This window comes from Tripterygium wilfordii, chromosome 22 (assembly GCF_013401445.1).
Source record: "Tripterygium wilfordii isolate XIE 37 chromosome 22, ASM1340144v1, whole genome shotgun sequence".
In the NCBI taxonomy this organism is placed as follows: Eukaryota; Viridiplantae; Streptophyta; class Magnoliopsida; order Celastrales; family Celastraceae; genus Tripterygium; species Tripterygium wilfordii.
In genome coordinates, this window is record NC_052253.1 from 4,920,888 (window position 1) to 4,943,606 (window position 22,719).

Genomic DNA, 22,719 nt, shown 5'->3' on the forward strand with positions numbered 1-22,719 from the left:
TTGAAATTGATGAGTTTTTGTGAGCAATCAATGAATCAAAAGAACTAGGCCTAGAAATGTTACATCTTCTATTGAAGTTCCAGTCTTGGAAATTTATGAAGACTTAATTATAAACGAGTAATAGCTCATCAAATTGTCCATACACAAATAGATTTTGAGTTGTCTTTCTTGTTTCTACTTTGATAAGTCAATAATACTTAGCACCTATATGACGCTTTAGTGAAAAATAATAACAATAGTGATTAAGCATTTTGATTATAATCCAACTTATATAAACTCTAAACATAACTAATAGAGGTATATTTGAAGTATAATTCCAATTTTCAAATATGACAAACTCTTATCAACGTTTTTTTTTTTATATATTTTTATTATTTATGGAGGAAAAATTATTTTTTCTTTCGTTAATCATGAATCAAACAAATTATGTCCATACTTCTTCTACTCCACGCATTGTGCAGGCTCTTGAATGGTGTAAGGATGGCAACGGTGCGAATCATGGAAGTTGGGGTGGGTCAGGTAAGAATTGTCATCGATAATGAGTCCTCATAGCTAGTCAATGACAACGAATTAGGGCTTGAAACGTGTTTACGTCTCTCTCGAAGTTTAATTTCTGTCAATTCTCCACAGAGCAAAACATTGACTTGTCTTTGCTCACGTCTTCATAGCGATAAGGCATGGTAGTCCACACATGTATTCTTGAGAAAATTAAATCACATAATTGCAAGTAAACTCACTGAGCATAATTTCGGAACAGGGGAAATTATGCATTTTAAAATTTAAAATGTTTAATATCTTATTCATAAACTCAATAAAAAAAATATACAATTATCTTTCTATTTTTAAGACAAAAAAATTTGTTATGCTTAATATCTTTAGTTTGATCTGGATCTGTTTTAATTCTAGCCTTCATTCAAGCAGTTTTTTCTTCGCTAAATTGCCTGAGGCCTACGCTTTTTTGAAGCCAATCGTAGATGTTATGCCAGTCATCCCTGTGCTCTTTCTTCCCTTAGCCTTTGTTTGGCAAGTTGTTGTCAATTTTCGATAAATCTTAAATACTGTTCTTCCAAATTTCATGATTTAGTCACGAAAAAAAAAATTCTAACAATTGATAAGATCATATAAGTCGTAACAGTATGAATCCTCAAGTCAACGATCGAGATTCCTGTATAGTCACGATAAATCTATATCCACATATTTCCGCATTCTGCACTTTTTTCCCTTGAAAGACCTTATTCCATTAGTCTATATATTATTAGAATACTTTATCATATAAACTAGAATAGAATATTCAACTTAGAGTCCCCCATAATATCTAATTGTTGGTATGAAATAAATTGATAATGAAGGACTCGACCCAATTTTACAAATGCATTTCTGAAATGGAATCTTTTTTCTATTTCTATAAAGCACTTGATTTCTTGGTGTCAAAATAGAATATGTGTTCTAAAAATAGAGAATCTATTCTCTTTTTCCCAAACAAACAAAAAAAAAAGAATTTTGGAGATTTTGTAATGCTTACTCTCAAACTTTTTGTTTACACGGTAGTCATATTCTTTGTTTCACTCTTCATCTTCGGATTCCTATCTAATGATCCCGGACGAAATCCCGGACGCGAAGAATAAAAAAATGGCTTTTTTGCTTTATTTTGAAATGTTCTTAGGATTTTATCTATTTCACACCCTTAACTCTGAAAATGAAAAGAAAAATTATAATACTTAATAATATATATATGAAAAAATAAAAAACAAAAACCAAGAGGGTTTGACAAATTCTAAAGAGAATTAAAATATCAAGACCAAGTTATCAACGTAACAGAAACGGAAAGAGAGGGATTCGAACCCTCGGTACGAAGAACTCGTACAACGAATTAGCAATCCGACGCTTTAGTCCACTCAGCCATCTTTCCGAATTACAATTATAAAAAATAGTTATATTATAGATATAAAATATAAAAATATGTAAGAAAGTTTTATCAAATATCTAACTTTTATCTAAATGGAATTGCCGATAAAAGTTAGATAAAGTAAGTGCTCAAAAAAGAGATCTACAACCCAATATTCCAATCAATACAGACTCAATATACAATCTATCTATCTAGATATATTATATAGACCCTATTTTTTTTTGTTTCCAGACTAGACAAAAAAAAATACAATATAGACTAATAATAATAAAAAAAAGAACAATAAATAGCTTTTCGTATGAAATCCCTCCTCTGATTTCGACGGCCTGGCCCCGGTCGGTACCTAGTCGGGCCTTTTTTGTTATTGAAAGAAGAAATAAAAATCAGAAAGAGGACTATTTCCAAGATATAGAATCATAGTCTCGTTTCTTATTTTCTTTTTTTTTTACTTTTTACTGGACACCAAAAAAAAAGAAGCTAAAACGACTGTGGTTTCTTGAACAACACATTCTTTTGTTATAAATTCATTAGTTTTGGCCAGCAGCATTGGTCAACAAAAACCCCTCTCGAAAAAGAAAGCACTTTTTTAAAGTTTTTTGAGTTATTTAAATGAGTCTTTTTTTCCTAAGCTCATTATGTGTACTGACAAAAAAAAAATATCGATACTCTCATTTTCAAGATTCCTTTTTAATCCTATATTGATTACGACCACTTACTTAATTTGCTCGACAAAAGACCCTTCCTATAAGATAATGGCATCATAGCGGATATAGTTTAGTGGTAAAAGTGTGATTCGTTCTAGTAATCCCCTTAATAGTTAAGGGGTCCCTTGGTTGGATTCATATTCCGATCAAAAACTTCATTTCTTAAAAGGATTTAATCCTTCCCTTTTCAATACTTTCAATAAAAGATTCGAAGAAGAATACACATTCTCGTGATTTGTATCCAAGAATCAATTATAACTTCATAAACATAAATTGGATTATGAAATTACGAAACATAATTTTTTAATTGGATGAATATCTTCAATTGAATGAGTATGAGTAAAGGATCCATGGATAAACATAGAAAAGTTTCTTTCTAATCATAACTAAATCTTCGATTTTTTTTTTGTCGAGAAAGAATTGAAGCGAAATAGCTATTAAAAGGTGACTTTGGTTTACTAAAGACATCCTTTTTTTTTTTTTGAGTATTATTAGTCCAGCGGAAACAAAAGACCTTTCTTAAGGATTCTTTCAAAGAGAAATAGAGAACAAAGTAACTAGAAAAATTGTTCAAATTCCCCTCTTCTAGAGGGATCATCTAAAAAGCACATTCCTTTGGTATAGGTTCAAATCCTATTGGACGCATGGACACAGTTTATTTTCATAAGTTTGTTAGATTTTTATCTATGTCAAGAAAGTTAAATGGTTGCAAATGAGCCATTGGTTGAGTGGCAATGACTTTGCATGTCCCTGACTGAGGTCATGGGTTCTAGTATCACCTCCTCCGAATATTTATAAGAAGGTGTGTGGGCTTAGTCTGCCTCTGCGTGGGCTTGATTTGTGCCTCCTGCGTGGGGCCTGTTGATACCTGTACTTTTATAGGTTTGATCTGGTGGTGTGTCGTATATTGTATAGAAAGTTAAATGGTTCAGGTTTAAATAAGAGACACTTGTGGGCTTAGTCTGCCTCTGCGTGGGTTTGATTTGTGCCTCCTACGTGGGGCCTGTTGATACCTGTACTTTTATAGGCTTGATCTGGTGGTGTGTCATATATTGTATAGAAAGTTAAATGGTTCAGGTTTAAATAAGAGACACTTAGACTATAGCTATAGCTTTTTTATGGTATATAAAAATTTATATCTTTAATTCGATTAATTAATTCTATTCAAATTCTTTTCTTTTATTCGACTTTTTTTTATATGATAGTCATAGAAGCTTTAAATTAGTATTTAAATTAAGGGTGATCAATGCCCTTTATTTTATAACTGTTCCGGAAGTAGAAAACGTTTCATCTGTTCCTGAATAGCTTCTTTCAAAAGGGCTTCTGCCTCTTCGGTGAATACCTTGGTAGAAGATATGATTTCTTGGAACTGAGGTTTATTTGTTTTTAAGTAAGTACGTAACTCAACAAGAAATTTTCTTACTTGTCCAATTTCTAACGAATCAAGATAGCCATTCGTTCCGGTATAAATAGTCATTATCTGCTCCTCCACCGCGAGAGGAGCAGATTGGGATTGTTTGAGCAACTCGCGTAATCGTTGACCTCTCGCCAATTGATTCTGAGTAACTTTATCGAGATCAGAAGCGAATTGCGCAAAGGCCTCTAATTCTGCGAATTGAGCCAATTCCAATTTTAATTTGCCCACGACTTGTTTTATAGCTTTAATTTGAGCCGCGGATCCTACTCTCGAGATGGAAATACCCACATTAATAGCAGGCCTGATTCCAGCATTAAACAGATCGGCGGATAAGAAGATTTGTCCATCTTTAATGGAAATTACATTAGTAGGAATATAAGCTGAAACATCTCCTGACTAAAGCAGTCATACTTCCTTCACCTAAGCTATAACTTGATTTTGCGGCTCTTTCTAAAAGACACGAATGCAAATAAAAAACATCTCCTGGATAAGCTTCACGGTCGGGTGGTCTTCGTAATAAAAGAGACATTTGGCGATAAGCCTGTGCTTGTTTGGATAGATCATCATAAATGATTAAAGTGTGTTGTTCACAGTACATAAAATATTCAACTAGAGCTGCTCCGGTATAAGGGGCGAGGTACTGTAATGTAGTTGGAGAATCCGTCGTTTCAGCTACCACAATAGTATATTCAATTGCTCCTCTTTCCTGTAAAGTAGTCACCACCTGAGCCACAGAGGATGCTTTTTGACCAATAGCTACATAAACACATATTACATTTTCCCCTTGTTGATTGAGAATCGTATCTGTGGCTACCGTTGTTTTACCGGTATGTCTGTCCTCAATAATTAATTCTCGTTGACCACGTCCTATAGGGATCATCGAATCAATAGCAACATTTCAGTGACTTATATGCACTAAACCCATATTTCTTATAATTTTTGTACCATAGGATGTACAAAATATGTTTTCATAATATATATATATAAACTGACTTTTCAATGACATGGACTGTACAGGCTTTCTCGAAGTGCTTCTTCTAGTGATCGAAGTAACAGGTGAGAATCCTTGAAATTGCTTTTATAGTTTCCTCTTTACCACAATATCAACTTCTCTCCAAGACTCATTCCTTAATTTTTGTTCCTCTCTTTCTGACAAGGATACAGGCATCTTTTCTGCTTGTGAGTTATGTTAACATTTCTTTTAGCACAAGCATCAATGTTGCCTACAAATCTGAGTTGATAATTAATCATTCATGAATTCTCTTCCTGTTTTTGCGTTGCAGCACTATACCTTGTAGCAAGAGCTTTATGTGGGATTCCATGTCTTCTAGCGCTTGTGGTTTATAAATAGCGTAGGAGACATTTATCAATGGATGACTCGCTTGAACAATTCCTGAAAACTCAAAACAACCTTATGCCAATAAGGTACTCTTACTCAAAAATCAGAAAAATAAGTAAAGGTTTCCAAGACAAATTGGGAGAAGGAGGCTACGGCATTGTGTTCAAAGGAAAACTTAGAGGTGATCAACTAGTAGCAATCAAGATGTTGGGCAAATCAAAAGCGAATGGACAAGATTTCATCAATGAAGTTGCAACTATTGGTAGGATTCACCATGTCAATGTGGTGCGTCTCATTAGATTCTGTGCTGAGGGACCAAAACGCGCTCTTGTATATGAATTCATGTCCAAAGGCTCCCTTGACAAATACATTCTCCATCAAGAAAGAGATATATCCTTAAGTTGGACCAAAATGCATGAGATTTCTGTTGGCGTGGCTCGTGGGATTAAATATCTTCATTGAGGATGTGATATCCAAATCCTACATTTTGATATTAAGCCTCACAATGTACTTCTTGATGAAAACTTTGTTCCTAAGATATCAGATTTTGGGCTTGCTAAATTGTACTCAACAAATGATAGCATTGTGTCTGTCACTACAACAAGAGGAACAATCAGACACATAGCGGCAGAAATGATCTACAAAAGAATTGGAGGTGTTTCAAATAAAGCTGATGTGTAGAGTTTTGGGATGATGTTAATGGAAGTGCTAGGGAAAAGGAAGAAGCTCGATGCAGAGACGGATAATAATTCAAGTGGGATGTACTTTCCTTTGCGGGTTTACCATGAAATGGTTGAAGGAAAGATTGTAGAAGTTAGGGATACCACTAATGAGGAGGAGGATAATATCATTAAGAAGATGACAGTTGTAGAATTATGGTGCATACAAATAAGGTCTTCCGATCGTCCGTCAATGAGAAATGTCATCCAAATGCTTAAAGGACATATAGAAAATTTAGAATTGCCTCCTGAGCCTACTTTTAATATAGAACAAGTCCCAACAGAGGAAGTTGAAGAAGCTACAAACATGACGTGGTTATCGTTGACATCAATCAGCACTTCAGAATCTATCAGATTGACTATAGATGCGGATTGAGTATATGTAATACTAAGGATTTTTAAGATTGAGCCAAGAAAATGCATTGAAACCCCTTTATAATAATGCATTTTATTTTTCAGTGTGATTGTAGAAACATTTTTATTTTTTGAGTACATATTACATGGTGATCTTCTGGTATATCATAGAAAGGCAAGGAAGAGGATCAGACTGACTAAAAGCCAAATGTTAAGATGTATTATTCATCTCCCAATTTAAGCTCTCTCTCTCTCTCAAGTAAATCCGTATGGCTTTTCTTCTTCTCGATTGATCGAATGAGTTCAAATTAATGTTTAGTTTGTCTGCACATAGACAAAAACATGAGGTAGACAGAACATTAATTATGCACCAAACAGTGAATGTTTTTAATCTTATATGTTCCATATGAATTTCTTCATACCTGAAACCTCTATTTATAAAGTTATGGTACATGACACTTAATAAAAAATAATAAAAATAAAAATAATTATTCTATTATAATTGCTTTTCTAAAAATATAGTGGTAGAGTATTTTAATAATAGTTCAATTTAAACTCGAACTATTACTAATAATAGAGAAGAAAACTCTATTACCAATACCTACTTAAGCTAAATATTAAAATTCCATTAAGTACAAGCATACTTGAAATAAAAATTAAAACACAGTTTTACACTAACATGTATTTATAGAGCGTGTTTTACTCTATGATATCCATGTTGACATCCTCAGTCAGTTTTTTCTTTAAACAAACTTGAAAACGTTTTATGTTCCAAAATACATGCGTTAGATTAAGAAAATTATATCTCCAGAATCACTGCATTGTCAATATCTTTTGGAACCGAAAAAACTGATCAAATAGAATGCTAATTTAAACAAGAGAGCATCATGTTTTTGCACATTGATTAATCATAAAGAAATCATAACTGAAAATTTTAATTTTACTCATAATAAATCATATTAGGTACATAAGAATGTCTATGTGAAATTTCATAGTAAGCAGAGCACAAATGAATAATGATCCAAGTAATATTATTCTTTTATAAGAATACAAAATTTTCTTTAAATCAGTGATATTTTCAATCATAATAGTGAAATTTCTTTAAGTTTTAATAAATACAATATCATTTTGAAGTATAGTTTCAATTTTCAAATATGACATGTCATCAAAAACAAATTTTCAAATATGAAAAATTTATTAATTATTCACTCAATTGCCGTTGTTTTATGTATTTTCTTTCTTTAATCATAAATCAAACAATACAAATTATCTCAAGACGTCTCACGTGTTGTGTGGGCTCTCCACTGGTTCAATCAAAGACGCATATTTCAACAACAATGAGTTCCCATAGCATTAATGACTCAATGAATTAGGCTCTGAAATGCGTTTGATCTTTCTCTTGAAGTTTAAGTTCTTGTCATTTCTCCACAGAACAAGAGATTGACTTGTCTTTGCCCAAGTCTTCATAGCGATAAGGCATGGTAGTCCACACATGTATTCTAGAGAGAGTTAAATCACATCTCTCTTGGAATGAAATATCAACAACTCAATTGATTTGAGTGGTCTATATATCATGCCAAATATTCAATTATGATAGACATGCAAATAAACTCATTGGTTCTCTGCTTCAGAAGAAGCCACTCTCCATGTTGCAGAATAAGCTTCTCTTTGCAGTTCTCATTTCCTTTCTTGCAATCCACTTCCATGTATCCCGCGGCGAGAATAACCAAAGCATGACTTATAACTGTGACCACCATTCTTCTTGCGGTGACAACATCAAAATCAGCCACCCTTTTCGATTAAAAGGAGACCCTCCAGCTTGTGGTGACCGCAACTATGAACTGTCTTGCGACAACAGTCACACCATATTGAGCTTCAAATCTGCAAAATATGTCGTCAAGGCGATCAACTACAATAACTTCACCATCAGAGTTGCTGACATTGGCATCCAAGAACACAACCACTCCTCCACTCCTCTATATTCTTTATTACCCACTTACAAATTTTATGGCTACTACGACGAATACTGCTACGACCAATATTTTTCATCTTATCACTACTTTGCCAATGTGTCAAACACTGATCATATTGTCTATATAAGCTGTGAAACTCCAACGAAGTCTCACTCTTTTGTGAATGTTGCTCCTTGCATCAACAAAACAAATCCCTCTTACAGGAGATACCATTATGTTTTGGCTGGTGATGTGCAGATGTTGGACTTGGATCCCTCCTGTGCAATCGATTTAATTACCACGACAACATTGCTGCGAGAGAAAAATAAGAACATTTCATACATGGACATCCACAAAGAGCTGGTTTATGGTTTGGAGCTTTCGTGGCCTACCATTCCTTGTGGACATTGCAGTATAATATCGGGCACGGCCAATTGTGCTTTGCACAACACCACCGTTAGATTGTTCTGCTCCAGTATGTTCGGTAACTTCCAATTGTGGGCTAGTTTTTTACTTCATAAATAAACACTTAGGCAGATACATATGCTATATTTATTTTACTTTTTAAAACCTACTTTGGATTTCAATTCTATATTTCAATGCCATGGACTGTACAGGCTTCCTCAATGAGCTTCTTCTTTATGTGACCCTATCAATAGGTGAGAATCCTTGAAATTGCTTTTATGGTTCCCTCTTTACGATAATATCAGCTTCTCTCCAATGCTCATTCCTTTATTTTGTTCCTCTCTTTCTGACAGGGATATTGGTGTATTCTGCGCTTGGTAAGTCATCTTGAGGTTTCTTTTGGCACAAGCATCAATGTTACCTACAAATCCGAGTTGCAAATTAATCATTCATGAATTCTCTTCCTTTTTCTGCGTTGCAGCACTATCCCTTGTAGCAAGAATTTTATGTGGGATGCCATGTCTTCTAGCGCTTGTGGTTTATAAATGGCGTAGGAGACATTTATCAATGGATGACTCTCTTGAAGAATTCCTAGAAAGTCAAAACAACCTTATGCCAATAAGGTACTCCTACTCACAAATCAAAAAAATAAGTAAAGGTTTCCAAAAAAAATTGGGAGAAGGAGGCTATGGCACTGTGTTCAAAGGAAAACTTAGAAGTGGTCAACTAGTAGCAATTAAGATGTTAGGCAAATCAAAAGCTAATGGACAAGACTTCATCAATGAAGTTGCAACTATTGGTAGGATTTACCATGTCAATGTGGTGCGTCTCATTGGCTTCTGTGCTGAGGGACCAAAATGCGCTCTTGCATATGAATTCATGCCCAAAGGCTCCCTTGACAAATATATTACGTCTCGAGAAGGAGATATCTCCTTAAGTTGGACCAAAATGTACGAGATTTCTTCATCGAGGATGTGATATCCAAATCCTACATTTTGATATTAAGCCTCACAATGTACTTCTTGATGAGAACTTTGTTCCTAAGATATCGGATTTTGGGCTGGCTAAATTGTACTCAACAGATGATAGCATTGTGTCTATCACTGCAGCAAGAGGAACAATCGGATACATAGCGCTAGAATTGATCTACAAAAGAATTGGAGGTGTTTCAAATAAAGCTGATGTGTATAGTTTTGGGATGATGTTGATGGAAATGTTAGGGAAAATGAAGAAGCTCGATGTAGAAACAGATGATAATTCAAGTCAGATGTACTTTCCTTTGTGGGTTTACCATGAAATGGTTGAAGGAAAGGTTACAGAAGTTGGGGATGCTACTAATGTGGAGGATAATATTATTAAGAAGATGACAATAATAGGATTGTGGTGCATACAAATAAGACCTTGCGATCGTCCATCAATGAGAAAGGTAATCAAAATGCTTGAAGGACGTATAGAGAACTTAGCATTGCCTCCTGAGCCTACTTTTAATATAGAACAAGTGCCAACAGAGGAAGTTGAAGAAGCTACAAATCCAACATGGTCATCGTTGACATCAGCCATCACTTCAGAATCTGTCAGATTGGTTATAGATGCAGATTGAGTACATATAATACTAAGAATTTTCAAGATTGAGCCAAGTAAAGACATTGGAACCCTTTATGATAATGTATTTTGTTTTTCAGTGTGATTGTAGAAACATTTTCATTTGTCAGTATATTAATTACTACATGGCTGATCTTTTAGAAATAGTATATCTATATTATTGAAAGAAAGGCAAAACGATCAGATGACTAAAAGCCAAACTTTTTATTACATTTTTGTCAAATGAAGACATTAGAAATAACAAGCAGTTCATAAGAAACTTTTGGACAAATGTTAAGGTGTGTATTATTCATCTCCCAATTTAAGCTCTCTCTCTCTCTCTCAAGTGAATCCGCATGCCTTTTCTTCTTCTCGATTGATCGAATCAATTCAAATTAATGTTTAGTTTGTCTGCACAGAAACAAAAAACATGAGTTAGACAGAACATTATGCACAAAACAGTGAATATTATGAATCTTCCTATGTTACATATATAAATTTGTTCATACCAGCAACCTCCATATATAAAGTTATGGTACATGACACTCAATAAAAAATAATACTATTAGAATTGTTTTTCCAAAAATATAGTGGTAGAGTATTTTAATAATAGTTCAATTTAAACTCTAACCATTACTAATAATAAAGAAGAAAACTCTATTATCGTAAGTATATATATAAATTATTTATTAAATAAATAATATATTTTTTTTTTGAGAAAAAGGACAATTTCATTCATAAAGAATGCAGACCATCAACAGGATTTACAGCTTCATCAATGATAAAAGATTCAAGAAAAATGGGACTACCAACGAAAGGTGACTTGGTTGGCAATCGGTTGGGTTAGACATATGTGTGTCCAAGGTTCGATTCCAATGAAAAACATATTTATCAGTGGTATTTCGAAAAAAAAGATACTCTTCAAGCCACACCCTATAACCACCCAAAAACTGCAAGATATTCACAAATGCTTATACAAAAACATAACAAATAAGAAATATAGAAGAATATATAATTAACGTAACTGCTCAAGACCTCGTCTTACCCCCTTCTGTCGAAATCGTTGATAATACACAACATATAGCTATACTAACAGAACCCATTTATTTTTGTATTGAATTACAAATCGAGAGACATCGAGGATATCATATAAAAACACCCAATAACTTTCAAGATGGAAGTTTTCCGATCGATGCTGTATTCATGCCTGTTCGAAATACAAATTATAGTATTCAGTCTTATAGAAATGGGAGTGAAAAAGAAGAGATACTTTTTCTCGAAATATGGACAAATGGAAGTTTAACTCCTAAAGAAGCACTTCATGAAGCCTCTCGGAATTTGATTGATTTATTCATTCCTTTTCTACATGCGGAAGAAGAAAACTTACATTTAGAAAACGACTGGTACAAGGTTACTTTACCCCTTTTTACCTTTCATGATAGATTGACTAAACTAAAGAAAAATCAAAAAGAAATGGCATTGAAATATATTTTTATTGATCAATTAGAATTGACTCCTAGGACCTATAATTTCCTCAAAAGGTCTAATATACATACATTATTTGACCTTTTACATAAGAGTCACGAATACCTTATGAAAATGGAACATTTTCACATTGAAGACGTGAAACATATATTGAACATTTTAGAAAAAAAAAAATTCGCAATTGATTTACCTGATTTACCAAAAAATAAACTTTAAATACCCATTCCATTGTATTTGTTTTGTTAAAATGAATACAATGGAATGGGTATTTAAAATCGTTAGCACATTCCAGATATTTTGAATAAAAACAACAAAAAGAATTGAATGAATGTTCTATATGGAAATGGAAAATTAACTTTAAAACGACTATGTGATATTTTATTTGAATGTTTCAGTTTATGCTCCTACCTATTATCTGGATATACCAAGAAAGATGTACGGTCTAATGAGGCTACTATGAAATATTTACTCATGGGTGGGGTAAGTTCTCAAATAAGAAATATAGAAGAATATATAATTAACAATAAATCTCTCATGCAAAAGTTTATAGACCAATAATGACTTTTATTGGTATTGTACCAATAAGTAAAATTTCATTAAGTACAAATGTGCTTAAAATAAAAATTAATACATAGTTTTACAGTAACTTATATTTGCGGAGTGTATTCTACTATGATGTCATGCTAACATCATCAGTTTATTTTTTCTTTAAACAAACTTGAAAATGTTTTACTCGTATTTATAGAGTGTGTCAGTGTGTTTTACTCTACGATGTCATGTTGACATCATCAATTTATTTTTTCATTAAATAAATTTCAAAACGTTTTATTTCTCAAAATATATGTTAGATTAAAACAATTATATATATTCAGATTCACCGCGAAAATCTCATTCCAATGAGACTCATTGTCAATATCTTTCCGAACCCAAAAAACTAGTCAAACAGAACACCAAGAGAGCTATTGGTAAATCTTTCGTAAAAGAACTGTATAAATTAGTCTAATAGGGGTATATTTGAAGTATAGTTTCAATTTTCAAATATGAAAAATATATAAATTATTCTCTCAATTGCCGTTGTTTTATGTATTTTCTTTCTTTAATCATAAATCAAACAAATTATCTTCAGATGTCTCACGTATTGTGCGGCCTCTCTACTGGTTCAATCAAAGACGCCTATTTCAACAACAATGAGTCCCCATAGCTAGTTAATGATTCATTGACTTGTCTTTGCCCAAGTCTTCATAGCGATAAGGCATGGTAGTCCACACACGTATTCTTGAGAAAGTTAAATCACATCTCCCTTGCAATGAAATAAAAACAACTCAGTTGATTTGAGTGGTCTATATATCATGCCAAATATTCAATTATGACAGACATGCAAATAAACTCATTGGTTCTCTGTTTCTGTTCAAAAAAGAAAAAAAAAAGAGCAGGAGACTCTGTTTCAGAAGAGGCCACTCCCCATGTTGCAGAATAAGCTTCTCTTTGCAGTTCTCATTTCCTTTCTTGCACTCCACTTCCATGTATCCCGCTGCGAGAATAACAACTGCGACCACCATTCTTGCGGTGATAACATCAAAATCACCAACCCTTTTCGATTAAAAGGAGACCCTCCAGCTTGTGGTGACCCCAACTATGAACTGTCTTGCGACAACAATCACACCATATTGAGCTTCAACTCTGCAAAATATGTCGTCAAGGCGATCAACTACAATAACTTCACTATCAGAGTTGCTGACATTGGCATCCAAGAACACAACCACTCCTCCACTCCTCTTCGTCCTTTGCGACCCACTTACCATTTATCTCGCTACTACGACCAATATTTTTCATCTAATTATCACTACTTTGCCAATGTGTCAAACACTGATAATATTGTCTACATAAGCTGTGAAACTCCAATGAAGTCTCATTCTTTTGTGGATGCTGCTCCTAGCATCAGCAAAATAAATTCCTCTAATAGAAGATACCATTATGTTATGGCTGGTGATGTGAAGATCTTGGACTTGGGTCCCTCCTGTGCAGTCGATTTAATTACCACGACAACATTGCTGCGAGAGAGAAAAAAGAACATTTCATACATGGACATCCACAGAGAGCTGGTTTATGGTTTGGAGCTTTCGTGGGCTACCATGCCTTGTGGGCATTGCCATGGAATATTCCGTAGCATCGCCTTTTGTACAGTGCACAACACCACCATTATAGTGGCCTGCTCTATTAAAAGCATATATGAAGGTAACTTCCAATTGTGGCTAGGTTCTTACAACATAAACACTCAGGCATATGCATACGTTATAGTGTACTGCTACAGTTATTCGGGTAACTTCCAATTGTGGGCTAGTTTCTTATATCATAAATAAACACTCACGCAGATGCATATACTATATTTTGGATTTCAATTCTATATTTCTTATACTTTTTGTACTCATAGGATGTACAAAAACTGTTTTCATAATATGTATATAAACTGACTTTTCAATGCCATGGACTGTACAGGCTTTCTCACAGTGCTTTCTGCAGTTTTAGTAAGAGGTGAGAATCCTTGAAATTGCTTTTATAGTTTCCTCTTTACCACAATATCAGCTTCTCTCCAAGGCTCATTCCTTTATTTTTGTTCCTCTCTTTCTGACAGAGAATTCGGTGTCTTCTTTGCTTGGTAAGTTATCTTGACGTTTCTTTCAGCACAAGCATCACTGTTACCTTCAAATCTCAGTTGCTAATAAATCATTCATGAATTCTCTTCCTGTTTTTGCTTTGCAGCACTATACCTTGTAGCAAGAGCTTTATGTGGGATGCCATGTCTTCTAGCGCTAGTGGTTTATAAATGCCGTAGGAGACATTTATCAATGGATGACTCTCTTGAAAAATTCCTGCAAACTCAAAATGACCTTATGCCAATAAGGTACTCTTACTCACAAATCAAAAAAATGAGTAATGGTTTCCAAGACAAATTGGGAGAAGGAGGCTACGGCACTGTATTCAAAGGAAAACTTAGAAGTGGTCAACTAGTAGCAATCAAGATGTTAGGCAAATCAAACGCTAATGGACAAGACTTCATCAATGAAGTTGCAACTATTGGTAGGATTCACCATGTCAATGTGGTGCGTCTCATTGGCTTCTGTGCTGAGGGACCAAAACGTGTTCTTGTATATGAATTCATGCCCAAAGGCTCCCTTGACAAATATATTCTCTCTCGAGAAGGAGATATCTCCTTAAGTTCGACCAAAATGTACGAGATTTCTGTTGGCGTGGCTCGTGGGATTGAATATCTTCATCGAGGATGTGATATCCAAATCTTACATTTTGATATTAAGCCTCACAATGTACTTCTTGATGAGAACTTTGTTCCTAAGATATCGGATTTTGGGCTGGCTAAATTGTACTCAACAGATGATAGCATTGTGTCTATCACTGCAGCAAGAGGAACAATCGGATACATAGCACCAGAATTGATCTACAAAAGAATTGGGGGTGTTTCAAATAAAGCTGATGTGTACAGTTTTGGGATGATGTTGATGGAAGTGTTAGGGAAAAGGAAGAAGCTCGATGCAGAAACAGATGATAATTCAAGTCGGATGTACTTTCCTTTGTGGGTTTTCCATGAAATGGTTGAAGGAAAGGTTACAGAAGTTGGGGATGCTACTAATGAGGAGGAGAATATTATTAAGAAGATGACAATAGTAAGATTGTGGTGCATACAAATAAGACCTTGCGATCGTCCATCAATGAGAAAGGCAATCCAAATGCTTGAAGGACATATAGAGAACTTAGTATTGCCTCCTGAGCCTACTTTTAATATAGAACAAGTGCCAACAGAGGAAGTTGAAGAAACTACAAATCCAACATGGTCATCGTTGTCATCAGCCAACACTTCAGAACCTGTCAGATTGGTTATAGATGCAATTGAGTACATATAATACTAAGGATTTTCAAGATTGAGCCAAGTTATAAAGACATTGGAACCCCACTATAATAATATAATTTATTTTTCAGTATAACTGCAGAAACATTTTCATTTTTCAGTATATATTACTACATGGCTGATCTTTTAGACATAGTATATCATTGAAAGAAAGAGAAAAGCCCCTGTTAGGAGAGAGAAGCAGAATGAATGTGATATAAAAGCCCCCATGTTTCCCTAGCATCTGCAATTTGATTTGAAATGCAAAGCATCAACGTGTTAATGGAACCATGGTATCTTTGTCTCAAGTGATACTGATGATTGGACCTCTATTTTGAGGTTCTAATGTCCTTTAATTAGGATGTTCTAGCACTTAGTTAATGTATTTGATTGCATTTTAGCTTAATTTTACACTTACAAATGTTTCTCCTTGGTTTTGTAGGAATCGGACCTTGTTCGGGCAAGTTGGAGCACTTTTTGGGCACTTTTTGCTGTGAGGTGTCGGGACTTAGATTATGAAGATATTCTTGAAGACTACAAGCTCCAACGGTACACTAATCTATGACCGAGATTAAATTGTTTTGAATTATGAATGGATTAGATTACAACAAGACTTGAAGGGTTAAGATGATCATTTAAAGGTGAATCCAATGGTTGTGCATAAGACAACATTCTTGCTTGCAATGTTTGACTTAAAAGAAGATCTTACTTGATTTTTGGAGTCAAAGATGGCTGCAAGTTGCTACACATTTAAAAGGAAATTGTTGGAGATACCAATGCCAAGATTTGGTGCAAGTTTGATCAAATGGTCAAAGATGACAAAATTGTTGGAGATACCAAGGTCAAGATTTGGTGCAAGTTTAATCAAATGGTCAAAGATGGCTGCAAGTGCACATGCCAAGATTTGCACATGTAATTGAAAGTCGAGATTTGAAGATGGAAAAAGATCCAATGGTGGAAATCACAAGAGCTTGGAATCAGACCTTGTTTGGACAAAGTTGGAGGCATGAAGCATCCGGACACCCGTCCGGACACCTACGGCGAATCTGCAATTTTCTGCACCGAAATTTCAAGGGCATTTGGGGTAAATCATGTATGTAACCAATGGGAAACGATTTTATAAGGGTAGTTAGGTATTTTCTATTGTAAAAAGAGAAGAAAACCCCAAGATTTGGTTGGCTTCCACACAATTCATCTCCTCCAACTTCTTGCCTCCATTGTTTTTCTCTCTATTTTTCTCTCTCTAAGTTTTTCTTGGTTTCTTGTGATTTCGTGTGTAGACATTGATTTTCATCTATAAAATTGATGTTTATGTCCATTATGATGAGTGGCTAAGTTCTCTTTCTAGTTTCTAGTCCCAAACGGTGGGTGCTCGGTTTCGATTACTCAAGGTATGCTCAAAGGGTCGTAGTTTTGATCCTTCTCTTTTAATTTCGTGATAGTTGTGTGATTGGATATATGAGAATGACATATTTGATTGTATTCTTGGATTGTCTAGTCTAGGGATTGCATCTAATGTGTTAGATTGAGAATTGTTAAACCCATTGCATGATTTCCTTAATTAATTGAGTTTTCCATTGCATAGCTATTAATTATGTGTATTGATGATGGGGTTTTGGGTTAATTTAGGAATGTGCATGGGAGAGTTATGGTTAATTGATCTTTGAGTGTGAAACTAGGGTGTTAGCCAAGCCGAGCCCCAAGGGGGAACATTAATCCATAATATTAGGTGCTTATCCCTTTGCGTTCATCGTAGATTAATAGACCCGATGGCCTACATGTATGAATTGAAGTCTTATATCTCAATTCTCTTTGCATATGCATGATTGATAGTATCACACAATGCATTGTGTATGGTTGTGTGTGTTTGCAATGATACCTTGAGTATGAGAACCGAGTAACCACCGGGACGGATTAGAGACTAGGTTTTTAATTAATTGTTTTAAATCCAATTTGTGCTTACTTTGATTACAAAATCGCTCATGCTACCGAGTCATTCGGCCCATTTCTTTTACTTGCTTTTATTTGATAGTCATTGTGTTTATTAGTGTTAGCTAGTCATTTGCATATCATTCACTTCAAATTTGCATTGCTTCCTCGTGGATCGATACCGGACTCACCGGTTTATTACTTGACGATACCCTACACTTGGGGTAAGTACACACACACACTTTGGTGTCGGTCAACTGACCTATGGGTTTATACTCTTCTTGCTGTTCTTTTTTTTCTCTTACCATAAGTGAAGCATCTAAAGGACGTTTGGATATGCAACATTTGAGAAGATTTTTCAGAACCAGAAGTATAGGCATTTTTTGTTCTAATTGACTTGTAAATGCAACTGTGTCATAGGGAGTTCCAATTTCCAACAACCACCTACTGTATTTCATCAGAAGAGGTAGGCATTTCCTATAATTCACACATGGCACAGAACAACATAGAATGCCAATGCAAAATTATTGCATAAAATGTGATGTAGGTATAAAGCAACACTTAGAACTAGTGTAACTCACCAGATTCTTCTCATCAACAATAACGCGATTTTGAGAGCGGATGACACGCTTGATAAGACCCGTCTCACCTTTATCCTTGCCCCTGATTACCATCACCTGTGAAATGATATTTATAATCACGACACCAAGATATAGAAGAAAATCCAACCACAAAAAGGAAGAGACCCAAAAATTCTCAATAAAATAGGATGATAAAGCACATTATATCTCACATTGTCTCCTCTGAGTATCTTCCAGTGCTTAACTAGTTTCTCTGCTGCCTTCCAACCCACCTTAAACTGCTTAAGCAATTAATTCTAACTTCAACTGTCAAATTTGAATCAACTCCATAAACCATTAAAAGAACATGAAATTTGAACGATCCAAGTTTAGGTATTATTAGTGCAGAGGAAGCAATAAATTGGGGTTTATCAGGACCAATGCTACGAGCTTCGGGAATACAGTGGGATCTTCGCAAAGTTGATCATTATGAATGTTACAACGAATTTGATTGGGAAGTCCCGTGGCAAAAAGAAGGCGATTCATTAGCTCGTTATTTAGTCCGAATCAGTGAAATGAAGGAATCCATAAAAATTATTCAACAGGCTCTGGAAAGAATTCGGGGGTATATGAGAAGATTTTAGAGAAGGCAAATAATTTGATTTGATTTGATTGTTCATTTTAATGCCGCTACTGTTAATAAGGAAGTCCCACAAGAATCTAGAGACAATTTTATAGGACTTCCCATTAAGGACTTTTTACAAACAAGTAGTAAGCTTATGGGGATATGAAATAAAAACACACCAATTGCTTAAAAATCCAATCCGGAGAATATGGAATAAGAAGATGACTGATTACTTTATCGAAACGAGGGTAATGATGCAGGACAAGGGTGAAAACCGTGGTCTCATGGCTTAACTTCCGGCGATGAAGAGAATGGGAAGAGGAGATTGGATTCTCTGCAGTGGGTAATGATTGAGACAGTTGTTTCCGATGAAATTTAAGAGACGGGTTTCAAATCGATTTGAGAATTTTTAGACAGTTTGGAAGAGAGACTGCTGTCGTGATTATCAGCTATTTAGAGAGGGAAACCCTGCGTCGGAGTGGCGGTTAACGCAGGGCGAGAGAGAAGATGACGGTGAGAAGGTGGTATACGAGTGCGATGAAGAACAGGATCGTCGACTCAAGAACTCCTACAGTAGAGCTCGTAGGCAGCAGATGAAGGAAGCTCGAAGTCAAAACAAATCATGCAAATGTGGACTCACAAACCATGGTCACGTATTACCAAGTTGAGTTGGAGACTAATACCCAAGTTGATCAAGGCACAAATAAAGGAATTAGAAAGAAAGTCTAGTGATTAGTTTAGTGTTAAGTGTCCAATAATAATAACCTTGATATTAGGCTACAATTTACTTTCTTAAGTTTTGTAGTCTATTTTGGTTAGAATTCTTAGTTAAAATTTTATTTAGACTTAATAGTTAGTAGTCTATGGGTATAAATAGCCGGTTGGTATATTGTTTTGAGTATCAATCAAACTAGGTGGCATGCCCGCGCTTTGCGCGGTATGTAATTTTATTTTTTAATTATAATATAGCATAATTGTTGTGTTTGTTTTTCAATATGTGGTTGCAAATTTTATGAAATTTAGGTTATTGATGAAAAATTTTTTTGTAATTATATTGTTGCGTAAATATAGTGTTTATTTTTAATTTTCGTTTTTTTATTTGTGCATTTTTAGATTGTGGATGGAAGCATATGCAATCGTGATTGTTTTTTTTTTTAAAAGAAATTGTTTTCTTTTTTAGTAATTTTAACCATTAAAAACATTTATATTGCAGTTAGATTACTTTGTTAGAAATTTCAAATTTCATTTTTCTTACCAAGAAATATGGTTCTATTGATTGTTTTGGTTTTTTATTTTGGTGGCGGTTTTCCAGCTCTGGTTCTCATTGTGAATAAATAGTATGCATGAATTTTGTGTCTATATTAGAGGCATATTTTGAGGAGTATTTTTTTATTTGTTGTGAATATTTTGCATGGCTTTTGCACCAATATTTATTTTCTTCGTTTTTAAAATTATTTTGTCAATTTTACCCATTCCAGTGAGCAACCCAATAACATCTGCATTAACATTTGTGATAGATAGTCATAGACAATAGCGAAACAAAGACAAATGACATAGATAATAGAGTAGGGAAAATGAGAACCTGTCAAATATGTGTGGTTGTTTAGCCGTTTGATTATCTCATCTTAATTTTGAAAATGAAATTTGTAGTGTTCAATGGGAGGACCATCATATCCAGATAGCTCTTTGAAGGAAGAAATGGGCAAAAAATTAATTGATACATCTCTCGCTACAAGCTTGTACGCATTATCACTATCAACAACCCTGAAATTTCTAATCACGTAAATATGTCCCTCTTTGATTTTATTGCGAAACATTTCGACCTGATGCTTTCGAATTTTTCCATGGATCTGTGTTCCCTGCATAGTCAAAGTTAAAAATTGATGCATCAAAAAAAGGGTTTTAGATTTAATAAAATAAAACCAAAATCATGATGATGTGGTATGAATTTTACGGTAAAATAGAAGAGTCTATCATCACCTCTGCATCCAAGAGAAGCATATCCAAACTCAGGAGGTCATTGTTATTTTGGACGTTCTTAGAATCCCATAGCCGGCTGATGCAGGCAATCACCTCCCAATTCATCCTTGAACCATCAATTTTTTTAGGGTATCAGACATAATGATACGTTGTATGAGAAAGAATTAGTTTAGGCATTGAGAAAGTTGAAGAGAACACAGAGATTTTCTAATTTATATAGGTTAAGCAATCATAAAAATTAATAAATATTTTCTATTAGACATCATAAATTCAAATAAATAGAAATTACCAACCTCAAAGAATTAAACATGGCACTACTTTTGAGAAATAACAGTTACAGATGAGGTTGTTCTATCAAATATGGTCGTTTAGTGTTATAAATGAGTGTGAATGTATATGGAATAATGACTCAATTAATGGATTAAATTATATGATAGACGTTAAACAATAAAGTGAGAAAGGAAAGAAAATCAATTGATAAATTATATGTGTCAATGACATGATTTCTTCTAATTAAAGACACACGCTTTTATTGTTTATAAAAGGTAACAGAATTAATTAATCACATTAAATTGATTAAAAATTTGGAAAAATAATTAATACATGTTATTTGTGTGTTGTAATAAAATAATTAATATGCATTTTAATCATGTTCATTAATCCACATGACAATTGTAGAATTTAGCTAAAAGCTGATGTGGCTGCACCAAAATCATTCTCTTATTCAGTAATCATATAATGTATATGATTAAACAAAAAACGATACTTGTTCGTTTTCTCTCAACCCAACCTTATTTTGATAAAGTGACAGAAATGATTAAAATGCTGCATTTTGCTTGCCTATTTTGTGTTTTGGAACTGTTAAGCCCATTTGCTTAGATTTATAACCCTCAGTTTTAGGTTTTCGGCCCAATCGAAAACTAATACAATACTAGTAAAGCCCATTTCTTTGGGTATGTAAGGCCTAGTTTTAGTCTTCTAGCCCAATCGAAACTTGAAAACTGAAAAAAAAAAAGAAGTGAATTTAATTTCAGAAACGAAATCAATATATTCAACCTTATAAAGATGTTTTTTTTGATTGAGGAGTGTTCTCTTTCATTCTACCTTACGTAGCTTCTGATTATCTTTAATGAAACTATCTTTTCTTCTAAAAAAAATTCAGTAAGTATATTCGATAATTTAAACTATCGCACACCTTTATTTATTTTTTTCGAACATCGTCCATACGATATGAACCTAAACTTTGGGGGATCGAGTGTATAAAATTTTTCACACAAGGTGAATGTATAGCTACAACCAATAAAGATATTACTATCACTGAAAATGAAACTAAGTATCTTCCAAATTTATACAATTTAGCCCCAAAAAAAATCGTGAAGAAACATCCATTACAAATAATTTCATAAATGAGGGCAAATACCCAAATCTACTTCCATTTCCTAAATACCCAAATCCCCTTCTTATGGGATTTGAACCGAGGAGATGGTCAGCTGGATGCGGTAGCTCAATACCCAGCAAAAAGGCACACCACCATTCTCATTCTCATTCCAACTCCATTCCTTTTTTGGTCAATGCTCAAACGTGCTCTAACGGGAGTCAACGGATAGAAAGCTGACTTTTCTTGCTTCCGAGTTGGGTCGCTTCACTTCACCACATGCAATGCCTTTCCTGCAAATTGCAAGATCGTCTAAAACGTTAAGATTTGCGTGGAGAAGTCAACATAACCTGTGCTGGCCTTGAGAAAACAGGGAAATTCCTCGTAAAGGCGATCAACTACAACTTTACAATCCGGATTGCGGAGACGAATCGTGAGACAATTGTCAATTTCACCATTACTGGGAACCACAATTTTAAGTCTTAAA

General features: G+C 34.3%; 3 protein-coding genes, 1 long non-coding RNA gene, 1 other non-coding gene and 2 pseudogenes across 6 annotated transcripts; 4 read left to right on the forward strand and 3 right to left on the reverse strand.

Moving 5' to 3' along the window:
* Positions 1–1,821: 1,821 nt before the first annotated feature.
* On the reverse strand, positions 1,822–1,909 carry TRNAS-GCU. The gene has a single exon. It is a non-coding gene; the product is annotated as a tRNA-Ser (tRNA).
* A 1,889-nt stretch (positions 1,910–3,798) lies between these two features.
* LOC119991415 (ATP synthase subunit alpha, chloroplastic-like) lies at positions 3,799–4,925 on the reverse strand (the record flags this gene model as incomplete). The annotated part of the gene is given in 2 exon segments (XM_038837772.1): positions 3,799–4,424; positions 4,426–4,925. Coding segments are annotated over 2 exon segments (1,056 nt in total), but the record flags the coding sequence as incomplete, so codon positions are not given.
* Positions 4,926–5,031: 106 nt separating this feature from the next.
* On the forward strand, positions 5,032–6,461 carry LOC119991416 (annotated as a pseudogene).
* A 1,377-nt stretch (positions 6,462–7,838) lies between these two features.
* Positions 7,839–10,445, forward strand: LOC119991418 (annotated as a pseudogene).
* A 676-nt stretch (positions 10,446–11,121) lies between these two features.
* On the forward strand, positions 11,122–12,250 carry LOC119991419 (DNA-directed RNA polymerase subunit alpha-like). The gene is made up of 2 exons (XM_038837773.1): positions 11,122–11,195; positions 11,373–12,250. The coding sequence occupies exons 1-2, from the start codon at positions 11,122–11,124 to the stop codon at positions 12,076–12,078; spliced, it is 780 nt and encodes a 259-aa protein (XP_038693701.1). The 3' UTR covers positions 12,079–12,250.
* Positions 12,251–13,305: 1,055 nt separating this feature from the next.
* Positions 13,306–16,071, forward strand: LOC119990923 (rust resistance kinase Lr10-like). Its single transcript, XM_038837066.1, has 4 exons — positions 13,306–14,097; positions 14,359–14,394; positions 14,495–14,518; positions 14,623–16,071. Exons 1-4 carry the CDS (start codon positions 13,326–13,328, stop codon positions 15,777–15,779), a joined length of 1,989 nt encoding a protein of 662 aa, XP_038692994.1. The 5' UTR covers positions 13,306–13,325; the 3' UTR covers positions 15,780–16,071.
* On the reverse strand, positions 14,092–19,512 carry LOC119990924. 2 transcript variants are annotated; one of them, XR_005466102.1, is made up of 3 exons: positions 18,486–19,512; positions 18,274–18,369; positions 14,092–14,732 (listed from the first exon to the last, which is right to left on the reverse strand). It is a non-coding gene; the product is annotated as an uncharacterized LOC119990924 (long non-coding RNA). The 2 variants fall into 2 exon arrangements; XR_005466101.1 differs by lacking the exon at positions 14,092–14,732 and adding an exon at positions 15,602–15,741.
* Between the last annotated feature and the right edge of the window lie 3,207 nt (positions 19,513–22,719).